This window comes from Hyaena hyaena, unplaced genomic scaffold, assembly GCF_003009895.1.
Source record: "Hyaena hyaena isolate Hyena2069 unplaced genomic scaffold, ASM300989v1 scaffold_1521, whole genome shotgun sequence".
Lineage (NCBI taxonomy): Eukaryota > Metazoa > Chordata > Mammalia > Carnivora > Hyaenidae > Hyaena > Hyaena hyaena.
Window position 1 is genome coordinate 122,248 of NW_024082155.1, and position 20,243 is coordinate 142,490.

Below are 20,243 nucleotides of genomic sequence, written 5' to 3' on the forward strand. Positions count from 1 at the left end.
GGTCAGAGAGATAGGGAGTCACAGACTGAAACAGGCTCCAGGCTCTGAGCCGGCAGTCAGCACAGAGCCCTATGCGGGGCTTGAACCCACAAACCACGAGATCATGACCTAAGCGAAAGTCGGACGCTTAACCGACTAAGCCACCCAGGCGCCCCTAAATTTCTACGTTAAAAAAGAAACTGGTCTCAAATCAATATTCTCAGCTTCTACCTCAAAAAAACAGAGAAAGAAGGCAAACTGGATTAGAACCACACAAAAGAAAGGGAACAGGATTTGAGCAAAAATCACTAAAACATGAGAGAAAAACCAGTGAAACTAAACACTGATATTTGTGAAAAACAACATGAATATATCTTCATCTGGAGTGAATAACAAAAAATAAGGGAAAACACAAGTCAATAAAACCAAGTGTTTAAAGTGAGGACATTATTAATGACATTCAAAATAAAAAAAATTATAGTAAAATACTATGAACACCATTATGCTAACAAATTAGACTACTTAAAATAAATAGACAAATTCTAGAAAGATACACATTACTAAAATTATATCAAGAAGAAATAGAATACCATATAGACCTAGAAAATATGGAGTTAATAGTAGTCCTTACACACTTTCACAAAAAAAAATTTTTTTTTTTTTAAAGAAAGAGTCACCCATATATTTACTATACACCTCAGCCAGAAATTTGTTTAGGAGATGTGAAAATACATATCCACCCCAATACTTGTGCATGAATTCATTTTCCATAAAAGTTAGTTGCTAAGGCAATAGATCTTAAAAGTTCTCATTACAGAAAAATTTTATAACTCTAACTATGGGTAGTGATGAATGTTAACTAGACTTATAGTGGTCATTATCTTGCAATATTTATGTATATTGAATCATTATGTTGTAAACTTAAAACTAATATAATGTTATATCTCTTATATCTTATATCTCTTATATCTCAATAAAAATGTTAAAAAGTAGAAACAACCCAAATGTGTGCCAACTGATGAACAAAAGGTATACATTGTGAATTACTTTTTATCTATAGAAAGTAACAAAATATTAATACATGATATAACATTACAAATCCTTAAATACTTTATCCTAAGCAAAAGAAGTCAATCATAAGAGACAACATATTGTACCATTCCATTTATATGAAATGCACAGAAAAAGCAAATCTATAGAGAGAGAAAAATTAATGGTTGTCTGTGGCTGGAGTTGAAATAACTCTTCTTTGGGTAATCAAAAGATGCTAAAACTGGATTCTGCTGATGGTCAAATATCTACACATTTGCAAAAGTTATTTTGCAATGGGTAAGTTATCTGCAATTGGTATGTTTTATGACACATAAATTATGCTGCCATAAATCTGTTTTTTATAATGAACTTTGAAGATATTCTTTATAAGTATATTTTATGCTTATATTTTCTTTGTATGTCTGTGTGATCTTTTAAGGTCCATTCTGTGAGAAGTCAATGGAATGTTGTATTTCTCAGTCCTGTTGGAAAGGAGAAATTTGCCAAAATAAAAGCTCTGCTTACATTTGTGAATGCCCAGAAGAATTTTTCAATCAAAACCATGAAACTGTTGTCTATGAGTGTCTATCAATATCATGTCAGAATGAAACTGGCTGTGTTCATATTGTAAATGTAAGTCTTTATCTGATAAGTACAAATATAATTAAAGTTGCATTAACATATTATAAATTTCAAACTTGAGAATATCAGAAAAGATACTTCATTTGTTGATTTACATTTTTTCCAATTTTAAGTGAAAAAGAAATGAGCAAACAAACGAGCAAACAAACAAACAAACAAAAAAATTTAAAAAACAATCTTCAGGGGCACCTGGATAACTCAGTGGCTTAAAGCATAAGACTCTTGATTTTGGCTCAGGTCATGATCTCACAGTTTGTACTCTGAACTGAGCATTAAGGCTGCTTAAGATTGTCTCTCTCTCCCTGTTCCCTTCTCCCCCACTCATGCTTCCTCACTCTCTTTCTCTTAAAAATAAATAAACATTTAAAAAATCTTTAATTTTATTTTTTGCTCTTCCACTGAAATCCTCCCTTGTGAATAATGTAATTGTGTAAACATTTCATTTTTAGTTATTGCTTTTTAATTGTTTGTTTATTTGATATTGTTACATTTTAACATTTTAATTTAACATTTTAATAAAGACTAGGAAATGTAATAATTGCCACCATTCACTTTTTATTTTAGTAAGATTCATATTTGAATTTGTATTATGAATTAATATTAATATCTTCAGGATATCCTAACTCACATGTTTGGTGGTTGATACTGGCTGTCAACTGGGCCCTCACCTGGAGCTGCCAATCCAGAACCCTAAATGTAACTTCTCTGTAAGGCCTGGGATTCCTCACAGCAATGTGGCTGGGTGCCAAAAGCAAGTATCCCAAGATAATTAGACAGACGTTATATGGCCTTTTAAAAGTCTGATGCTCTAATAACTGAGATATCCAGGATCTTATAGAGCCTTTTAAACATAGCTTTGAAAATGAAAGAGCACCACAGCTTGTTTACATTCAAGGGGGAGACAAGGGTAGTTCCTAATTCTTAATTAGAGGTATGTTGAATTCAAGTTGTAGGAAAAGTGTATAAGCTGGGAGACACTATTGTGACATTTTAGAAAATATTATCTTTCTTGTTGCACAGAGAACTTCTACATGTTTATGAAAATAGCTTCTATCTCTCTCCAGGTAAGAATCCTTTCATTTTCTTTGAAATATCCAAAAACTTTTGTAAAAAATACTTTCTGATCTTTCCTAGGACACCATGTACACCTGTCCACCAATATTTATAGGCAAGCTTTGTAAGAGACAATCTCAAACACCACATGAGTCATTTCCTTGCGAGAATAATGCCACATGTACAAAATATGAGAACAATTATCATTGCAGGTATGATCAATTAATTTCTTATTTTTTAAACTAAATACATGAGTTTTAAAGCCATGTGAACAAAAATAAAACAATATTCTATTTTAAGTTTAAATTTTATTTACAATATTAATGGCATCTAATATTATATTTCAAGTAGAAGTAGAAACATTTTAATGGGGGTTAATGAGTTTTTTGTTTTAAATAAACATTTAAGAAATTCCCAGGAATAATTTGGTCAAATAGTTATAAAACATATATATGGTTTTATATCAGAGATACTTGGAATAACTGGAAAAATATTTGAAGATCTATAAAGAAAAGATAACTATATCTACTATACACAGACAATGTAACTATTATATTTTGAAAGTATAGAGTAAACCATCTCTTCCTTCAATATGCACACCTCAGCTGATAGTTTTCAGTTAGGGTCTTTAGGCAGTATTTTGGGAAATAGTACTTTATTTAAATAAGAATTTGCTAAAAATTAACCATTTGTAAATGACAGAAGTGACCTAGTTATCGGGGCTTAGAATTTTAGTTCATTTCAAATAGCTTTATAGATACTTTCTCACACCATTAGGAAGTATAATTTGGACTCTTCACACTTGCTTGACTTTTATCTGACTGCTTAAAGTAAGTTCTGTTGGGCATTACTGAAGGGCAATAAACAGATTCAAAATTTTAGAATATTCATAAAAACAGAAAATCATAAGCTGTGTTATAGGAAGGGCTTAAAAATACTGAAAGGAAACAGGATATGCATATGTATTACAAATGTACAAAGGACAGAATTTTCATCAATTTCAAAAGGAATCTAAATGCAAAGTTGAAAAAACATACTAAGCTTTTAAGATGTGACATTTTCAAAAGAAAGTGAAGAGAAACTTCTTCATTATATCAATATCTTAGAAGCTCTAACCAGTCCACACAAATTTATATATGCTTTCAATCTTATATTAATTTATTGATAAATTCACTTTTTATTCTTTTAAAAATATTGACTTTTTAATTTATAATTTCTAATCTGAGCCTTATAATGCAAGTATATTTGTAAATAACAGAAAAATAATCATTTAAAAATGGATAGGATTATATAAATATGGGTAAATATACATTCACATATATAATATTGATTTCATTTTTTATTAAGTATGATAATTTTATTGGCCCTTATTTTTAGAATTATTCTGGTTGTCTAGAAGCCTTTTTCTTAAATTTCATCATCAACAGGGAAACTATATAGCATTGTTGCCTACTCTCAGTTGATTGTTCTATTATTAATTAATAGACTTAATTTTAAAATGATGGAATTTGATCTTTTTTTAAATTCTATTTTTTAAATGTTTTATTTATTTCTGAGAGAGAGAGAGGGAGAAAGTGAGACAGCATGAGCAGAGGAGGGTCAGAGAGAGAGGGAAACACAGAATCTGAAACAGGCTCCAGGCTCTGAGCTGTCAGCACAGAGCCCGACACAGGGCTAGAACCCACGAACCTTGAGATCATGACCTGAGCCGAAGTCAGATGCTTAACCAACTGAGCCACCCAGGCGCCCCTCATAGAGTTTGATCTTGAATGCTTTGTTAGACATGGGTTAGAGAGGATGGACACTGTAAAAATTCCAGTTAGGTTTCCCTAAGATGGATGAAACATGTCATGTAGGTAGGCTAGTTGTAACAACTTTGAAGTAAACTTAATCATGAAATTACTGTGAGCCCCACTATATGTGTTCTCATTATGGAAATGACCACATCCTTTCAAGAATTTGACAAAAATTGTGCTCATCTCCAATCTACTTAAATAAAAACATAGGCCCCTGCTTTGGTTAAATAAGAGCCCTTATTAATAGAAGGTAAAATATAAAGAAAGTGACAGGAGAGTACAAACAGAACTGCTTCAACAAGGCAGAAATAATGCAGCCTAATTTGAATGATGAGTGAAAACCTAAGCCTCAGAAATCAGTAAGATTGTGATACAGATGTGGAACACAAGAGCAGATTTTCCATACCCAGATTCCCACACTCTAAACACACAGTGACGGTTAAACACATTTCTACTTCTGACTCAAAGAAGTGATAAAGATATAATCAATATAAATTAATAAATTATGAAGTTGAAACAATGACAAAAATAGTCTTGGACCCTATTCGTCTGGTCTCAAAGGAGATTAAGGGAACAGCTGAAAACAATTTAAAAAAAATGAAAGCTCTTCACCTTAAATACCTTTAAAAATTATAATTTATCTGTGCATGGCTATCTTAGAAGGTTTTTCTAGATCAATGATTCTCACACTTTGGCTGCAACAGATTTTAGCTGCTTTAGAATCTCTGAAAGGGCTGTTTAAACACAAACAGCTATTTCCCACCCCTAGAATTTCTAATTCAGTAAATCTGCGGTGGGGATTGCAAACATGCATTTTTAACAAATTCTCAAGTGATTCTTTAACTGCTGATCTGGAGGCCATACTTTAAGAATTACCGGGTAAAGGGCACCTGGGTGGCTTAGTTGGTTAAGCGTCCGACTTTCGCTTAGGTCATGATCTCGCGGTTCGTGGGTTTGAGCCCCACGTCGGGCTCTGTGCTGACTGCCAGCTCGGAGCCTGGAGCCTGTTTCAGTCTGTGACTCCCTCTCTCTCTGACCCTCCCCTGTTCACGCTGTCTCTCTCTCTCCTAGAAATAAATAAAACATTAAAAAAAAAAAAAAAGAATTACCGGGTAAGAGGAGATGAGCTCAAAGGGCATCAATGCAGAGAACCCTCCTTACTCCTTTCCCTCCTACATCCATACACTTGCGTTTCCTCTTATATTCTGAATTCAGGAGAAAAAAATGTGGGATTGGGAAGGAGTGAAATGAAGTGAATACTGATGATGGTATCAGTTTCTCTGTTTAAATTTATGGACTAGACCTAAATTTCTATGATTAGAGAGAGGAACTGAAACAAAATGACCTCCCTGAGAAAGAGTGAACCATTAGTTATAAGAATTTATTTGGTGTCTAGAGACCACAAGCAACAAAGTGTCAGAAAAGAGTTGATATTTACCTGTGTCTATAAACTACCATTTCTCTTAACACCTAGACTACTGAAACCTTTAGATGTTTATGAACTTGGCATTAAAAAAAGTTATTTTTAGGAGTAATACGTAGGAGCTCCTGGGTGGCTCAGTCGGGTAAGTGCCCAACTTTGGCTCAGGTCATGATCTCACATTCGTGGGTTCGACCCGTGTTTGGCTCTGTGCTGACAGCTAGCTCAGAGCCTGGAGCCTGTTTCAGATTCTGTATCTCCCTCTCTCTCTGACCCTCCCCTGTTCACGCTCTCTCTCTCTCTCTCTCTCTCTCTCTCTCAGAAATACATAAAAAAAAAATTAAAAATAGAGTAATAAGTAGCAGTAGTGAATTATCATAAATGGCATTACTGGGAGCAAGTGGGGTACAAATGGAATCTGGGGGGGGGAAGGAAAATGGATAATTGATGTCTTGGAGTAATCAGATAGGTAGAACTTTGGTGATGTTCTGAAATGACTAAGGAATGTTTTAGCCAGGAGGTCAATACTTTGGATAAAATTTTTAAAATAAAGAACAGTTTGGGAGATACAGTGATTGCTGAAAATGAAAGAAAATATTTGGAAGAACACTTGAAGAGGTTCTCTGAATATTCAGAGGAATCCAGCTATGGTTCACTCAGAATAATCCGGATTAGTTGAATGAAAAGAATAAAGGATTTAAAGAGAGCTAAAGGAAACAAACACTGTGTGATTGATCATCCGGAGTTTAGGAACAGTGTGGAGTCATTTCCCTTTCATACTGCTGAAATGGAAGCCAAGAATGTGGTTAATGGAAACCAAGGAGAAAACTGTAGCTGAAGTATAGAACATTCTGACATGAACTATGAACTTATGTAGATAAATACAGTTACTGACGACCTACAGTTTGTCAACTGGAGTAGAGGAAATAAATGGCTGACCTTATTCTCCTCTCACCTCTGACTTGCTGCTAGCACATCACATGAGGAGGACCCGGGCAGGATTCACAGATCAGCATTCTGAAATACAGTAGGGGATGGACAAGGCTGAAAAGAAAGCATCTTGGAAGAAACTGTCCAGTTCCCAAAGCAATGTACAAGAGGTTAAAATAATGAAGTCCAAGTTATAAGACATTAGAGAGGATTATGCTGAGGAAAATAGGAGAGATAGGTGCCTTTGGAGGGGGTGAAAAATGGATGAGACCTCAGAGACTATGATAGGTTGGATGTCTCCCTATCTGTGGCTCCTGAGAAGCAGATCCTCAATCTACCCTCTAAGAGGCAACAGTGACTCCTAGTATAATTATAGTATGATGACATGAGAAGGCTGCGCACTGAGTTTTCATGGCTCTCAAATAAATAAGGACCCAGAAGCTATACAAGTGTATGACTAGAAGAATGGCCTAAACTTTATTTTTTTTAATTTTTTTTTTATTTCTGAGAGAGAGAGAGAGAGAGAGAGAGAGAGAGAGAGAGTGTGTGTGTGTGTGTGTGTGTGTGTGTGTGAGAGAGAGCAGGGGAGGGTCAGAGAGAGAGGGAGACACAGAATCTGAAGCAGACTCCAGGTTCTGAGCTGTCAGCACAGAGCCCCATGCGGGGCTTGAACCCATGAACCGTGAGATCATGACCTGAGCCGAAGTCAGACGCTCAACCGACTGAACCAACCAGGCACCCCTGGCCTAAACTTTAGAATCATCATTGGCTAGACAATGAGGTCATCCATAGTGAATGTGACAGTAAGTAAACCTTTTGCCATTTCCAGCATCAAGACTTGACACAGAAATGGGAGAACAGAAATGAGAGAATTTTCTCTACTGTCATTGCTCTCTATTTACAAAGGTGAAAGAAGTGGCTTTTTTTACCCCCCCCCCTTTTTTTTTGTTTAGCCACAGGAAAGTAAAGTTGTCTTAAAGTAAATTGGACATTCTTTTGCACTTTGATACTTTAAATAACTGGTGGAAACTCTGCAAAACTAAACCTCCTGCTGGAGATTTTAAAAGAATGTAAAACAATCAAACTTTATAGTGACATCAAAAAACTTTCTTGAACAGTGTCACTGAGCTACCGGAGGCCATCTTGCAGCCATGAGGAAATCTAGCAAGCAGACACAGCCAAAATATACATAAGTGTAGGGCTGAGAGGACTTTTAAAAAGCCAGAATAGGCCTCACTCTGCATAAAGTAAGGACTACTTACAAATAATTTGATTACATGGGCCAGTAAATCTTATATCAATTTAACATATTTGAATTGGGATTTTGTTTTTTATAACAAAATTTTCAAATCAGCACATTGATAGTCTATGTAAACCAAACTTCATTCAATCACGTATTTTAAAGATTTTTTTTTTCTGTTGTTCATTTATTTTTGAGAAAGAGAGACAGAGATAGAGTCAGAGTGCAAGCTGGGGAGGGGCAGAGAGAGGGGGAGACACAGACTCTGAAGCACGCTCCAGGCTCTGCTCTGTCAGCACAGAGTCTGATGCGGGGCTCAAACGCACTAACTGTGAGATCATGACCTGAGCCAAAGTTGGACGCTTAACCGACTGAGCCACCCAGGCGCCCCCAGTCATGTATTTTAAATAGTTCACCTTTTGTAATATTCATCGTCCTATTTTTCACTTTATTATTAGTTATCTTCTAAAAGAAGACAAAATATTTCTATAATATAGTTGACTACTTCATAAACTATAATTTTGAATTACTGTGAAAGTCTATTGTCCTGTGCCCTATTCAAGAGAATAACTGTGTTTGAATCATTTTTGTATCTTTGGAACCTTTTACTATATAACACATAGAATATTTTCTAAAAAGCTTATTTAATTCATTATTCAATTTGTTTATAATAAATATTTTGTATTTCTCTGAGATGAAAAGTCTTAACTCTAGATGTGAAATGAAATGGCTCATTCATTCATTAAATTAATAACTTAATTTGGTACCTACTTTTCCATAAACTTTTCTATTGCGATAGAAACTCTTCTACAGCACGAGGGAAAAAAGGAAAGAAAAACAGGCAAAATGACCTTATCTTAATAAGCTTATATTCTAGGGGGTAGATCCTGTTTTAAAGAATCACTTTATATCCTTTTTGTAGGCTAGTCTATGGCTGTATGATCCCAAGGGAAGATGCATGGAGAAGAGCTGTGGGAATACAGCCTAGACAGTGATGACCAGGACTGCTACTAAGGTGACATGTGATGATGGCAATTAAGGACCACATTTGGAATATATATATTATATTATAATTTTGAGAGAAAGAGATAGAGCATGAATGGGGAAGTGGCAGAGAGAGAGAGGGAGATACAGAATCCAAAACAGGTCCAGGCTCCAAGCTGTCAGCACAGAGCCTGATGTAGCACTCAAACCTATCAATCAAAAGATCATGACCTGAGCGGAAGTGAGACACTTACCTGGCTAAGCTACCCAGGCATCCCTGGAATATATTTCTAAAGAAGATTCGGTGTTTTTCTGAAGGGCTGAATAAAAAGAGGTAACTGTAAGGTTATTTATTCCATTGAAAGATTAGAAATAGAATTTTATAAAATGGGGCCCTCTGTAAGATGAGAAGTGTGGTTGAGAGGTATAGAAATCAAGATATTGGTGTTGCACATATTAGCTGAGACACATAATAGAGTCGAGTGAAGACATTTAAGGTAAGCTTTCAGATAGTTGCTATTTTAGAGGAGATTTCTGGGCTACATATATACATTTGAAAGCTAGTCATATAGAGATGGCATCTAAAACCAGGAAACCAGAGCACCTGGGTAGTTCAGACTGTTAACTTTGGCTCAGGTCATAATCTGTTTCATGAGCTCAAGTCCTTTGTCAGGCTCTGTGCACAGACTGCGCGGAGCTTGCTTGGGATTCTCTCTCTCTCTCTCTCTCTCAGCCCCTCCCCTGCTCTCACTCTCTCTGTCTGTTTCAAAATAAATTAATAATAATAAAAATAATAAATAAAACAGGAAACTGAAATTAAATTAGCTTACAGTGAATCTTGATAGGGAAGTGAGAGATTTGCAGACTGAGACCATGGACCCAAGAGAATTTAAGGAAAGGAATATGAAGCTAAAAAGTAGGAGTCAATGAATTGAGGTGAAAAAAATGCAGAGGGTCATTACAGAAACTATAAAATATTTTAAGAATATTATGACAGTGCCAGACTTTTAAAGAATGTGGTTAGATCTAGTTAGAGGTGAGTGAAAATTGATCTATGCAACTGGCCATTGGAGATAATGTTTTATTTTGTTCTTTAAAAAGAACAATTTGATGTATAATAGGAAAAATTCTCTCCCTATATGAAACAAATAAAGAAAAAAGAAATAAAAAGAATGGAGGAAGGAAGAAAATAAAAAGGATGAGAAAAAATATTGATTAGACCTAGTTTATAAGTGAATATAATGAAAGAATTAGGCTTTTCCTTTAAAGGATAATAGCAATATAAAGTAATAGAGTGAGAGCTGAAGAGAGTTCAAAGCAGGTAATTTTTAGGTATGAGATTAGATAAGATGGGATATATAGTACACAAGGAAAGGAATTGGCTTAGATGGGACAGAGGAATTATGATAGCAGGAAAAGTAAAATATTTATACTAAATAGAAGTTCTTTGAATATGCGGTGTGTAATCTTTTGGAAATGGTCTTCTGAATAATTCCTCAAATGAAGTAGGAAGCAAAGTGAGATAAGAAGGTGTGAAATTGTTATATAGGAGGGAAATATAATAACATTATTGATACATAGCAAGAAGGGTCTTCTTGAAATTACTGAAGATGAATTAATGGTAAAGTACAACATTCTCAAACTACATGTTGTTATTCATATGCCCATATGGAATAGCCTGGATGTTGAATTAAACTGGGATTAAATTTAACAATAATGGAGGGAAATGAGGCAAAGGACTTGAATGGATATGCAAGAAGTGAGTATGGAAATGGATCATGTGATATAACCCAGGTAATTATTGAAGTGAAGACATGATGGACGACAATAGATATTGATGTGTTGGTAGGGTCAATAGATCAGGGAGAAGAATTGTTGGGGAGAAAAAAGGACGGGGGGTAAGTTAGAAAGGGAAATGAGGCTGTGAGTGGAATATGAGATTCTTAAAATTCATATTAAGTCATTTAAGATTATAGAAGGAATATAATTATGCATGATGGTAGTGTATGGAATACTATAGAATACTATAATGAGAATAGTTTGTGAAGTTAGTATAAAGATTGCTATCTTTCAGTTGAGATAGTGTCCTCCTCCAAAAAGCTAGGGTTTTCAGTATATAAACTCTGCAGATATTGAAATAACCAAGTAAGATTGGGATTATATTACAAAAATATATAATGAGACAGGTGTTAATCATTAAAAATTAGAGTGATTGCTCAGGAGGGTCAGCTATGAAAGGAACAAGAAGAGATGTGTGGCATGGTTTGATGGCATCATCCTCAATTGAGATTTTTGAAGAGAAGGTTTGGACACTGATCCTTTAGAAGCCACAATGAGGAAAAAGGACACCTACCCGACATCCAGCACCCGAAATATGAGGGGTGAGGGAGAGCGAGTAGCCACGACTGAAAAGATTACAGTCAAAATGAAAAATGTGTACAGAGATGATTGGAGGGAAAGAGCCAGATCGTGAGGAAAGTCCTAGGATTCTCTGGGCTCTTGAAGTGTCTGAAGTAAATGGTGACAAAGGATTAACCATGATGGTCTCAAACACAGATCATGGTGGGGTGACTGTGAGTTTTGGCAGTAAGTTAGGGGTGTGTAGTCTTGTCAGAGCTCACAGAGCTCAGTAGACAGCTTTTCAAAGGCAGTGCTAAAGTGACAGGTCTATGGGCTCCATTTCACTTATATGAATGGAAATATCCAAACCACTACAGAACACAGTCTAATGTGGCTTTCTAGGACTCCTGGTCACCTAACTGATGGAAGTGTCATCAGGTGAAGGTGGTGAAGGGAAGGGCATTGTGACCTGACATACAGGATTCTGAATCCTCCTCTATACACTAGTTTGGGAACCATTTGTAATATGAGATGGCATAAAGGCCTCCAAGAGTATCATGAACCACACTTCTAATGTTGCTAGCATACACACACACATACACACAGACACACACACACACACAAGTATGAAGACATATTTATTTATTCTAATATTTACTGAACACAATGACTCTAGTATTTTCTATATGTAAAGACAATTACATTCTGAACATTCATAATGAAATTAGGAAACCTTAATCAGGAATATGTGTTAATAAAAGCAGCCAGTATATTTCCTACAACATTTTTTTCTAACCTGAAAATCAATTGGGTTTAACAAATATTTATTGAGAGTCACCTTTATAAAAGACACCATAAACTAGTAATTGGAAAAATATATAAATACTGTATCTTTAAAAAAATAAAAAAAATTGTGATATGCCTATTTTTGCTTTCTAAATTTTAGTGTCTGCACTCAAATTCCAAGATATTTCCTGGTATATGAATGGTGTGTATAATGATGTTCTATTTTATTCTCTCACTTTTTTTTTTAATTTCCCTGCTTCCTACTCACTGGGTTGCAATTACAGCCTGCTTGCCCTGCTTAAGTGTCAGTTCAATGTATTAACATATTTTTTTTTCTCAAGTCAGTTTCAGCATTTCATTAGTCTGCTTGATGTCTCACTATGTCAGCCATGGGTAGGATTAGGGTTTTCCGTTTGTGTCACAAGTAAACCTAATTAACCATGCAATGTGACTTTGAAAAAGAACATTGTATACACAAAGATGCATAGGTCAACATATTTCCTTTCAATATGTAATAAAGTTATATTAATTCTGAAATATGCTTTTTAAAATAACAATCACACATTTAGATGAGAATTTGTTAATTAATGGAGTGCTTCCACTTGGTCACTCAGTAATTCCAAACCTCAGTTTCTTGGACTTAATTATATCAAAAGCTGGTTGCTGCATTTTTCTTTGCCTGAAATCAATAGCCATATTTATAAGACTAACTTCCTCTTTTGAATAAATCATTCTGAAATTTAACATAGAAAAAAGAAGTTTGTTAAGTATATGGTTGTATAATTTCAGATGCTGGTTATAAACTGTTACAAAGGAAAACATCTAGGACATTGTTGATATTCCTCATTAAGAATAGCTTCTGCTACTGTTAATCTAATTCTGTACTTTCAGGGAAGTTATAACTGACAGAAGTCATCCTCAGATCTGATCCTCTAAGTGACTCATTTTGAGAAGATATGTTCACGTCGGTATGATCTTCTTCCCATTAGTCCTGGACTGACTAATTTCTCTGTAAATAATAAATAATGAAGCCTTATGACAGAAGTTAGTGCAGACCTCCGTGCATGAAACTTGACTCAACATTCTCTGACCTCTAAGTCTTCCATGGCTTACCTAATCAAATGAATCTTGGCTCCATAATTGTCCGCACAACGTCTAACACTTTTTAGTGTACAATACTCTTTTGTTATGTCTTCTGATCTCATTTTGTCAGCAGCAAATCCCCTAATACCACAATCTCTTTTGTATACTTTCTTCTAACTGAAACCTGAGGAACCTGTAATCCCCTTAGGTGGCTAATGATCCTTCTTTCACAACCTGTGTACCACTGGTAAGGAAATGTTTAGGTAGCTTTGCCCTTGTCATATCCAGACCATTTTTCTTTGTCCTTCTGAAAGGCCTATCTATTTTTAGCTCAGAAGATCAGCTATACTGTTCTCTCTCTAACTCATTGTTTCTCCCTCCCACAGCTCCTTTTCAAGTATCTTCTCTCAGTTCCTGTCCATCTCCTACTAAAGGTTTAGCATCTGGCTTGCTGTCCTTTTCTCTAGCACTGCTGTCATCTTTGATGACTTTGATATCCACCTTGTAAATTCACCCATCTTGATTATTTAAATCCTTTGACAATAATTTGCAATGACTTTTTCCTCCTCCTGATCTTGGCAAATTTTGCATGGTCAAAGGCTATAAATTACCATGACCTGTAATTGCATGACTACAACCCTTGATTTAAGTTTCTACTCTCTGATAACCAATTCATGTATTTCAAGTTCACTCATTCATGTATTTTAACACCAAAATTATGTGTAATGTTTTTCTACAACCAGCAGGCACCTATAATTATTTGACTGCACTCACTCTCCTCTGCCCATCGCCCTTGGACTTAGTCTTTGTTTTACTTTTTAAAATCATACCCATACTTCCACTCTTAAACTCATTTTCTCTCTTTTTCTATGTTATATAGACCTGAAAACACAAAACCTGTTTAATTCTATATCCCATAGGGTAAACATGGGTCTATATGTATGATGTAGCATCTCAAAGTTGATATAGTCCATATCCATATATTATCCAGATGGATAAACCTGATTTTCTGTCAGTGTTCTTTAGATTTACATTGGATTTCTCAGTCTCTATTTTAGCCCATTTCTTGTCCGTTATCAGCAAATACTTTAAGTTATCTCATAAATACATTTCATTAATATGAACACTTTTATCATTATGAAGTTAACATCCTTGTTCAACCCATGAAAAAGTCTCATCTGGAACAGTTTGGTACCTCCCCCACCTCCCCCACCCCCACCACAACTTGACCTCCTTCTTTTCACTCTTTATTTAAATATAAGGAGGACATTGAAAGAAAGCCATGTTAAGAAAGCAGTGATTTGAATGAGGTGATGGAAAAGGTAACTCTAAGGAGAAAAGATGTTCATGACAAAGAAAGTACTCCATGCACAATCACTGGCCTATTGAGGTCACACTAATGAGACCAGAGTCACTGGTCTGGAAAAAGAAGGGGAAAGTCCTGAAAATGGAGAGGAAACCAGAAATATGATAGTTGCAGACCATGCCTGTCACTTTAACTCTTTGAATGTTACTCTAGGCAAAATAGGAAGTATTACAGTGTTGCTGGCAAATGAAGAACATTATCTTGCCTATATTTTAAAATTGTACTATGTTGTTTTGAACTATAGAATGAAATAGATAGATACAGAGAGATCTATTATGAATTAATGTAGTGATCTAGATAGGAGAAGATAGCAATGTAGAGCAGGATAGCAAAGAGTGGAATGGTAGGATGTGGTTGAATTATGTATTCATTTTTAAGATGGAATCAATGGGATATCCCCTTATACTGGATTGAGTTAAAGAGAAAAAGAGTAAAAGACATTAGAGGAAAGATTTGCCATCATCTCAGATTTGCCATCATAGTGGTAAAACTATAGTTAAACTAAGGTTAAACAAGTTTGAGATAGTTTACTTCCTTATCACCTTTTCCACACAAGACAGTGTATTTGTTTTTATATGTTTCTACCCTGCCACTACCCATTCAATGTGTTCCCATAACATTTAAATAAAATATAAATTATTTAAAATGCTTATAAGGCTACCCATAAACTTCTCCTGCCTATTTCTCTACCATCATCTATGTTCTCTTAAGTTACTCAACTCTTGCCACTTTGATCTTTGAGAAGTTTCTGGAATACCATAAGCATCTCCTATTCAAGCCTCTGTTATTTGTTGATCTCCTATTTAAAGGGCATTTTCCCCAGAAACTACGGTGGTTTGATATGTATTTCAGTGAGTGTTTTGCTCAAATATCTCCTCAAAATTCCTTTCCTATCAATCTTGATAAACACTTAAAAATAGTTCTTCTCCATCATTCTCTCCACATTAACTTGGCTTGCTAGCTTTCATTCTCGATTGATTGCTTTCAGCACTTATCACTATATGTCATCATAATTTTATGTATTTATGAGTTTTCCCCTGCCCTCTAGTTTAACATATTTCTTTTTGTATTTTTTTTGACACAGAGAGCATGGGGGTGGGAAGCAGAGGGGGAGCAGGAGTGAAAGAGAGACTCTTAAGCAGGCTCCAAGCTCACCTCAGAGACCAATGTGGGATTACATCTCACAACCTGAGATCATGACTTGAGCCCAAATCAAGAGTTGGATGCTTAACCGACTGAACTACCCAAGCACGCCCTGCAGTCTAACATATAGTAATGCACAGGGATCACTCTTCTAATATTTTAATGCTGCTTTTTTACTCTAGATTTGAAGTGTATAGTGCTAATTTTTATTACAAAATAACATTGTTTTAAGGTTTAGGGAACTATAAAATAGGAATCATTCATTTTTTGAGATCCAGAAAATTACTCAGTTGCTCAGTTTAAGCAAAAAAAGTTAAATTGATAAAATGAATAGTGTATAAGTCAGGCATCTGTCTATATCCTAACAAGTCACAGTAAGCAAGTGTGTAGTGGTATTGCAAAGCTTTTATTGTAAGAATAAGTCTTTATTCACCTCAAAGCATTTTTTCCAAGAAGTGGAATAGGTACATGACAGTGTTGAAATTAATACAAGTAACTCTGCATCAGAATTTCCATCTATAGATTATGAAATCAAAGGAGACAAAAGTGAACCACAGTGTTTTCTATGTGACAAAAATTACAACTCACTTACAGTGGTACAGACCCAGAAAAAAATGTAACAAAACCTCCTCCAGGTCCTCCAACAAGTGATAGGAGTGAGTACTTCAAGATAACAAAATCAAAGAAAATTATTTGGAGTAACTTTATAACCATCACGTTCTATTTCCTAGAAAGGAACAGAGTTTGAAAGAGCCATTTCAGCAGCTAGAAAACTTTAAGCAAAAATATGCTCCCAATCCTTGAGTGACGCTGTTGAAATGCTGTGTTTGAGGCCAGCTGTTAAAACATATCAACTATTTTTTAATCTTCAATTTTTATTTTTTGGTGTTTTCTGCAGTACTTTATTGTTTTAGTATATTACTGAAATAATTTTCCTACCAACTATTTATAACAGCATTGCACATTTCACTTTTAATTTTATTAAGTTTATGTTTTCCTCAATATTTTGAAAACTATATTTTAAAAACTTGTAGTTAAAATATGCTAAATATTTAGGTTCATTGATTTTCATCTAAATTCTCTACACCTTATAAACAAATAAATGAAACATATGCCAGTATTTCTGTTTCACATGAATTATTTGTCAAAATGCTGGTGATGAAATGTTCTGCCATTACTCTGTTTTATTTAATGCTGTGACCCCAACAGAGCCTGACAATTCTCATTGAAATCAGTAGCATGTATTCCATAGGTCATTGAACAAAGTTTGGGATACTCTGTCCAAGAAACAGAGTAAAGCTAATTTTCTAACAAATATTGGCCTAACTGACAAAATCCAGCCCAATAATGGAGAGACATTTCAGTCAGTTAACAGGAAATCATTTCTGGAGAAAAAAGAAATAGAGAGGATAAAATTGTGTTTTATTTTCCCCTAAATTTTCCACTAAAAATATTTTATTTCCATTATCTTTCTTTTCCTTTCCTTGTATTTTTTTCTGGTCCTCTGTTCTATATGTTATCTCCCTTTTTACCGCAAAAACTAATACCTTAAACATTTTCATCATTTACATCCCTCTTTCCCTCTAGTTTTACAAAAAATATTTACTGTTTCCTACTACTTTCATATTTGTTAAAAACAATAGTTTTATATAAAAATGTAATTATACATTGTATATTCTAAGAACATGGTGATCTGTAAGGTATTTCTTTCCCTTCTTCCCATACTTAAAACAACTGACTTCTTTGACCAAAATGGTTGCTAGACACCTTGAGCGGCTAAAATGACTTAGGTCCTAGCTTTCCTCACTATCTCAACAGAAGAAATCCATGCAGATTTTCTTCCTTTGTGAGCTAGCAAGCATTTGAAAATTAGCAGAGAGACAACAGAACAATAACCAGGAAATAGTGGCTACTTCATCTATATATATTTGACTATTTGAGGTTAGGTCGAAATCAGCCTACTTGCATATTCTTCTCCTTTTCCATAGTCAGCTAATTTCTGAATTTAAAAACCAAATGATTTCAGTGGGAGTTTGGTCAGTGATACTAAGGAGAGAGGCCAGATCTGTGACCCTAAGGAAAGGACTGATGTCCTGGCTGCTTCAACTTTCTTGGGCAAAAGTTCTTTCCATTTACTGAAGGATACCCCAAGAAATTGGTGACCCAAGTTATGGAAATCTATAATGATTTATGAAGGAATTGTTTTAAAGTAGGGAAGAGAGTAAATTTATGGAGGTCTTGTTTTATCTTCATGTACTTATATGACCTCACCCTAAATTTATCCTGGTTTTATGAAATAGTCATTGCCCATAAAACTGTCCCTGATGTAAACTTAGTAAAAAAGCAAACAACCGCCTGTGCTTTCTATAAACTTTAATCTGATTTACTTTTCTCTTAAAATATTCTATATCTAAAGTCTTTATTTTCTGTCCTCTACCACTAAAAGATGAACCTCCTGAGGGAAGACAAAAACAAAACCAAAATTCTTTATTCACTGAATATGCACTGTGCTTAGAAAAATAACTATCTACAGTAAGAGCTCAAGTATTATTTATTGACGAGCTTAATATGAATTAGTTAATGAATCATGATGAAAAAAATTGAATATCTTAAAGAATAGATCAAGGGGATATAATGTGTGAATGATAACAGCTCTTGAAGGAGTAAAAAGAACATATAAAGGAGAAGCAATAATTAATCACATTGTAGAATATTTCTCTGAGCTGGAGCAAGAGCTGAGTCTGAGTATTAAAAACACTCTCTATCCAAGCTAGATTGATGATAAAAAAAACATATAATGAAATACCTATCAAGCTTTAAGGCAGGAAAAAACAATTTACCTACAAAGGAAAAGTAATCAGCATGGCATCACATTGTTTATTTTCAACACCAGTAGCTTCAGGACAGTGGTATAGCATTTACAGCTTTAGAAAGCATCTGTAGACTACCAAGAGAAAATATTGCCTCCCCCAAATCTTACACATGACTAAAATATCTTGGGTACTAAGAGAACTATTTATATTTATGCAGACAATCAGAAAACTTATCATCCAAGTGATCTATCTGAAGAAGATAACTGGAAAATATTCTTTCTAAAAATAAAGTGTACTAGAACAGAAATGTCAAAAAGGGAATATGAAGTAAAAATGAGGGTGTTGCAAGAAAATGAAGGTTAAAATATGTGTGTGTGTACATGTGTATGTATGCACATACATGTATGTATACTCACATAGATAAATATAAATAGATAATGATAAAATATCTAGGTCCATATATAAAATAGGTGTTAAAATAGGGCTCCTGAAACAGATGTGGCATCCAGTGGAAGAAATCATATTTAAGGTCAAGAACTAAAAGAAAAAATTATTTGAGCAAGGCCCCAGAATTTGTTAATGGAAAGGAGAGGAATGTAGACACCATGAGGAAGATATATGTGGTTCCATAGGGAAAATTATGTATCCAGATTGGTGAAATAATTAGCATTTTGTTTACCCTACCTATGCACCAAAGTAAAGATTATGTGACTGTCAACAAATCAAAGAAATGGAAGGTTACCATTATTGGAATGAAAATATTTGGGAAATTTCTGATCAATGAAGAGGAGAAGTGCAATAAATAGCAGCTTATCCAGAAGAAAAGAAATAATATAAAAACATACTAAATATGAGAACATACTACAAGTATGAAGAAAATTACCAGATATTGACACTGTGTAGTTTTCTTCCTGTTTTGTTTTTGTTTTTGTTTTGTTCAATAGATATTTTATTTTTTTTACAGTTGGTATTATTATTATTATTATTTTACAAATAGTTTATTGTCACGTTGGTTTCCATATAACACCCAGTGCTCATTCCCACAAGTGCCCTCCTCCATGCCCATCTCCCCCCCTCCCCCCCACACCCATCAGTCCTCAGTTTTTTCTCAGCACTCAAGAATCTCTCACGGTTTGCCTCTCTCCCTTTCCCCCACCATTTCCCCCCTTCTTCTCCCCCATGGTCCTCCGTTAAGTTCCTCCTAATTCTCCTTTACGTGCAAACATATAAAATTTGTCCTTCTCTGACTTATTTCGCTCACCATAACACCCTCAAATTCCATCCATGTTGCTACACATGGCCAGATTTCATTCTTTCTCATTGCCATGTAGTATTCCATTGTATAGATAAACCACATCTTATTGATCCATTCGTCCGTTGATGGACACTTAGGCTTTTTCCATGTTTTGGCTATTGGTGAGAGTGCTGCTATGGACATTGGGGTACATGTGCTCCTTTGTATCAGTATTTCTGTATCCCTTGGGTAAATTCCTAGCAGTGCTACTGCTGGGTCATAGGGGAGTTCTATTGTTAGTTTCCTGAGGAACTTCCACACTGTTTTCCAGAGGGGCTGAACCAGTTTACATTCCCACCAACAGTGAAGGAGGGTGCCAATTTCTCCACATCCTCGCCAGCA

At 34.9% G+C, this 20,243-nt stretch overlaps 1 protein-coding gene across 1 annotated transcript in view; it reads left to right on the forward strand.

The window, feature by feature from the left end:
- Positions 1–20,243, forward strand: part of LOC120225841 (protein eyes shut homolog) — a 160,414-nt gene that overhangs the window by 79,533 nt on the left and 60,638 nt on the right. Inside the window, exons 3-4 of the mRNA XM_039224025.1 lie at positions 1,451–1,644; positions 2,788–2,918. Of these exons, the coding sequence (XP_039079956.1) occupies positions 1,451–1,644; positions 2,788–2,918 (325 nt within the window). The remainder of the gene's footprint in view (positions 1–1,450; positions 1,645–2,787; positions 2,919–20,243) is intronic.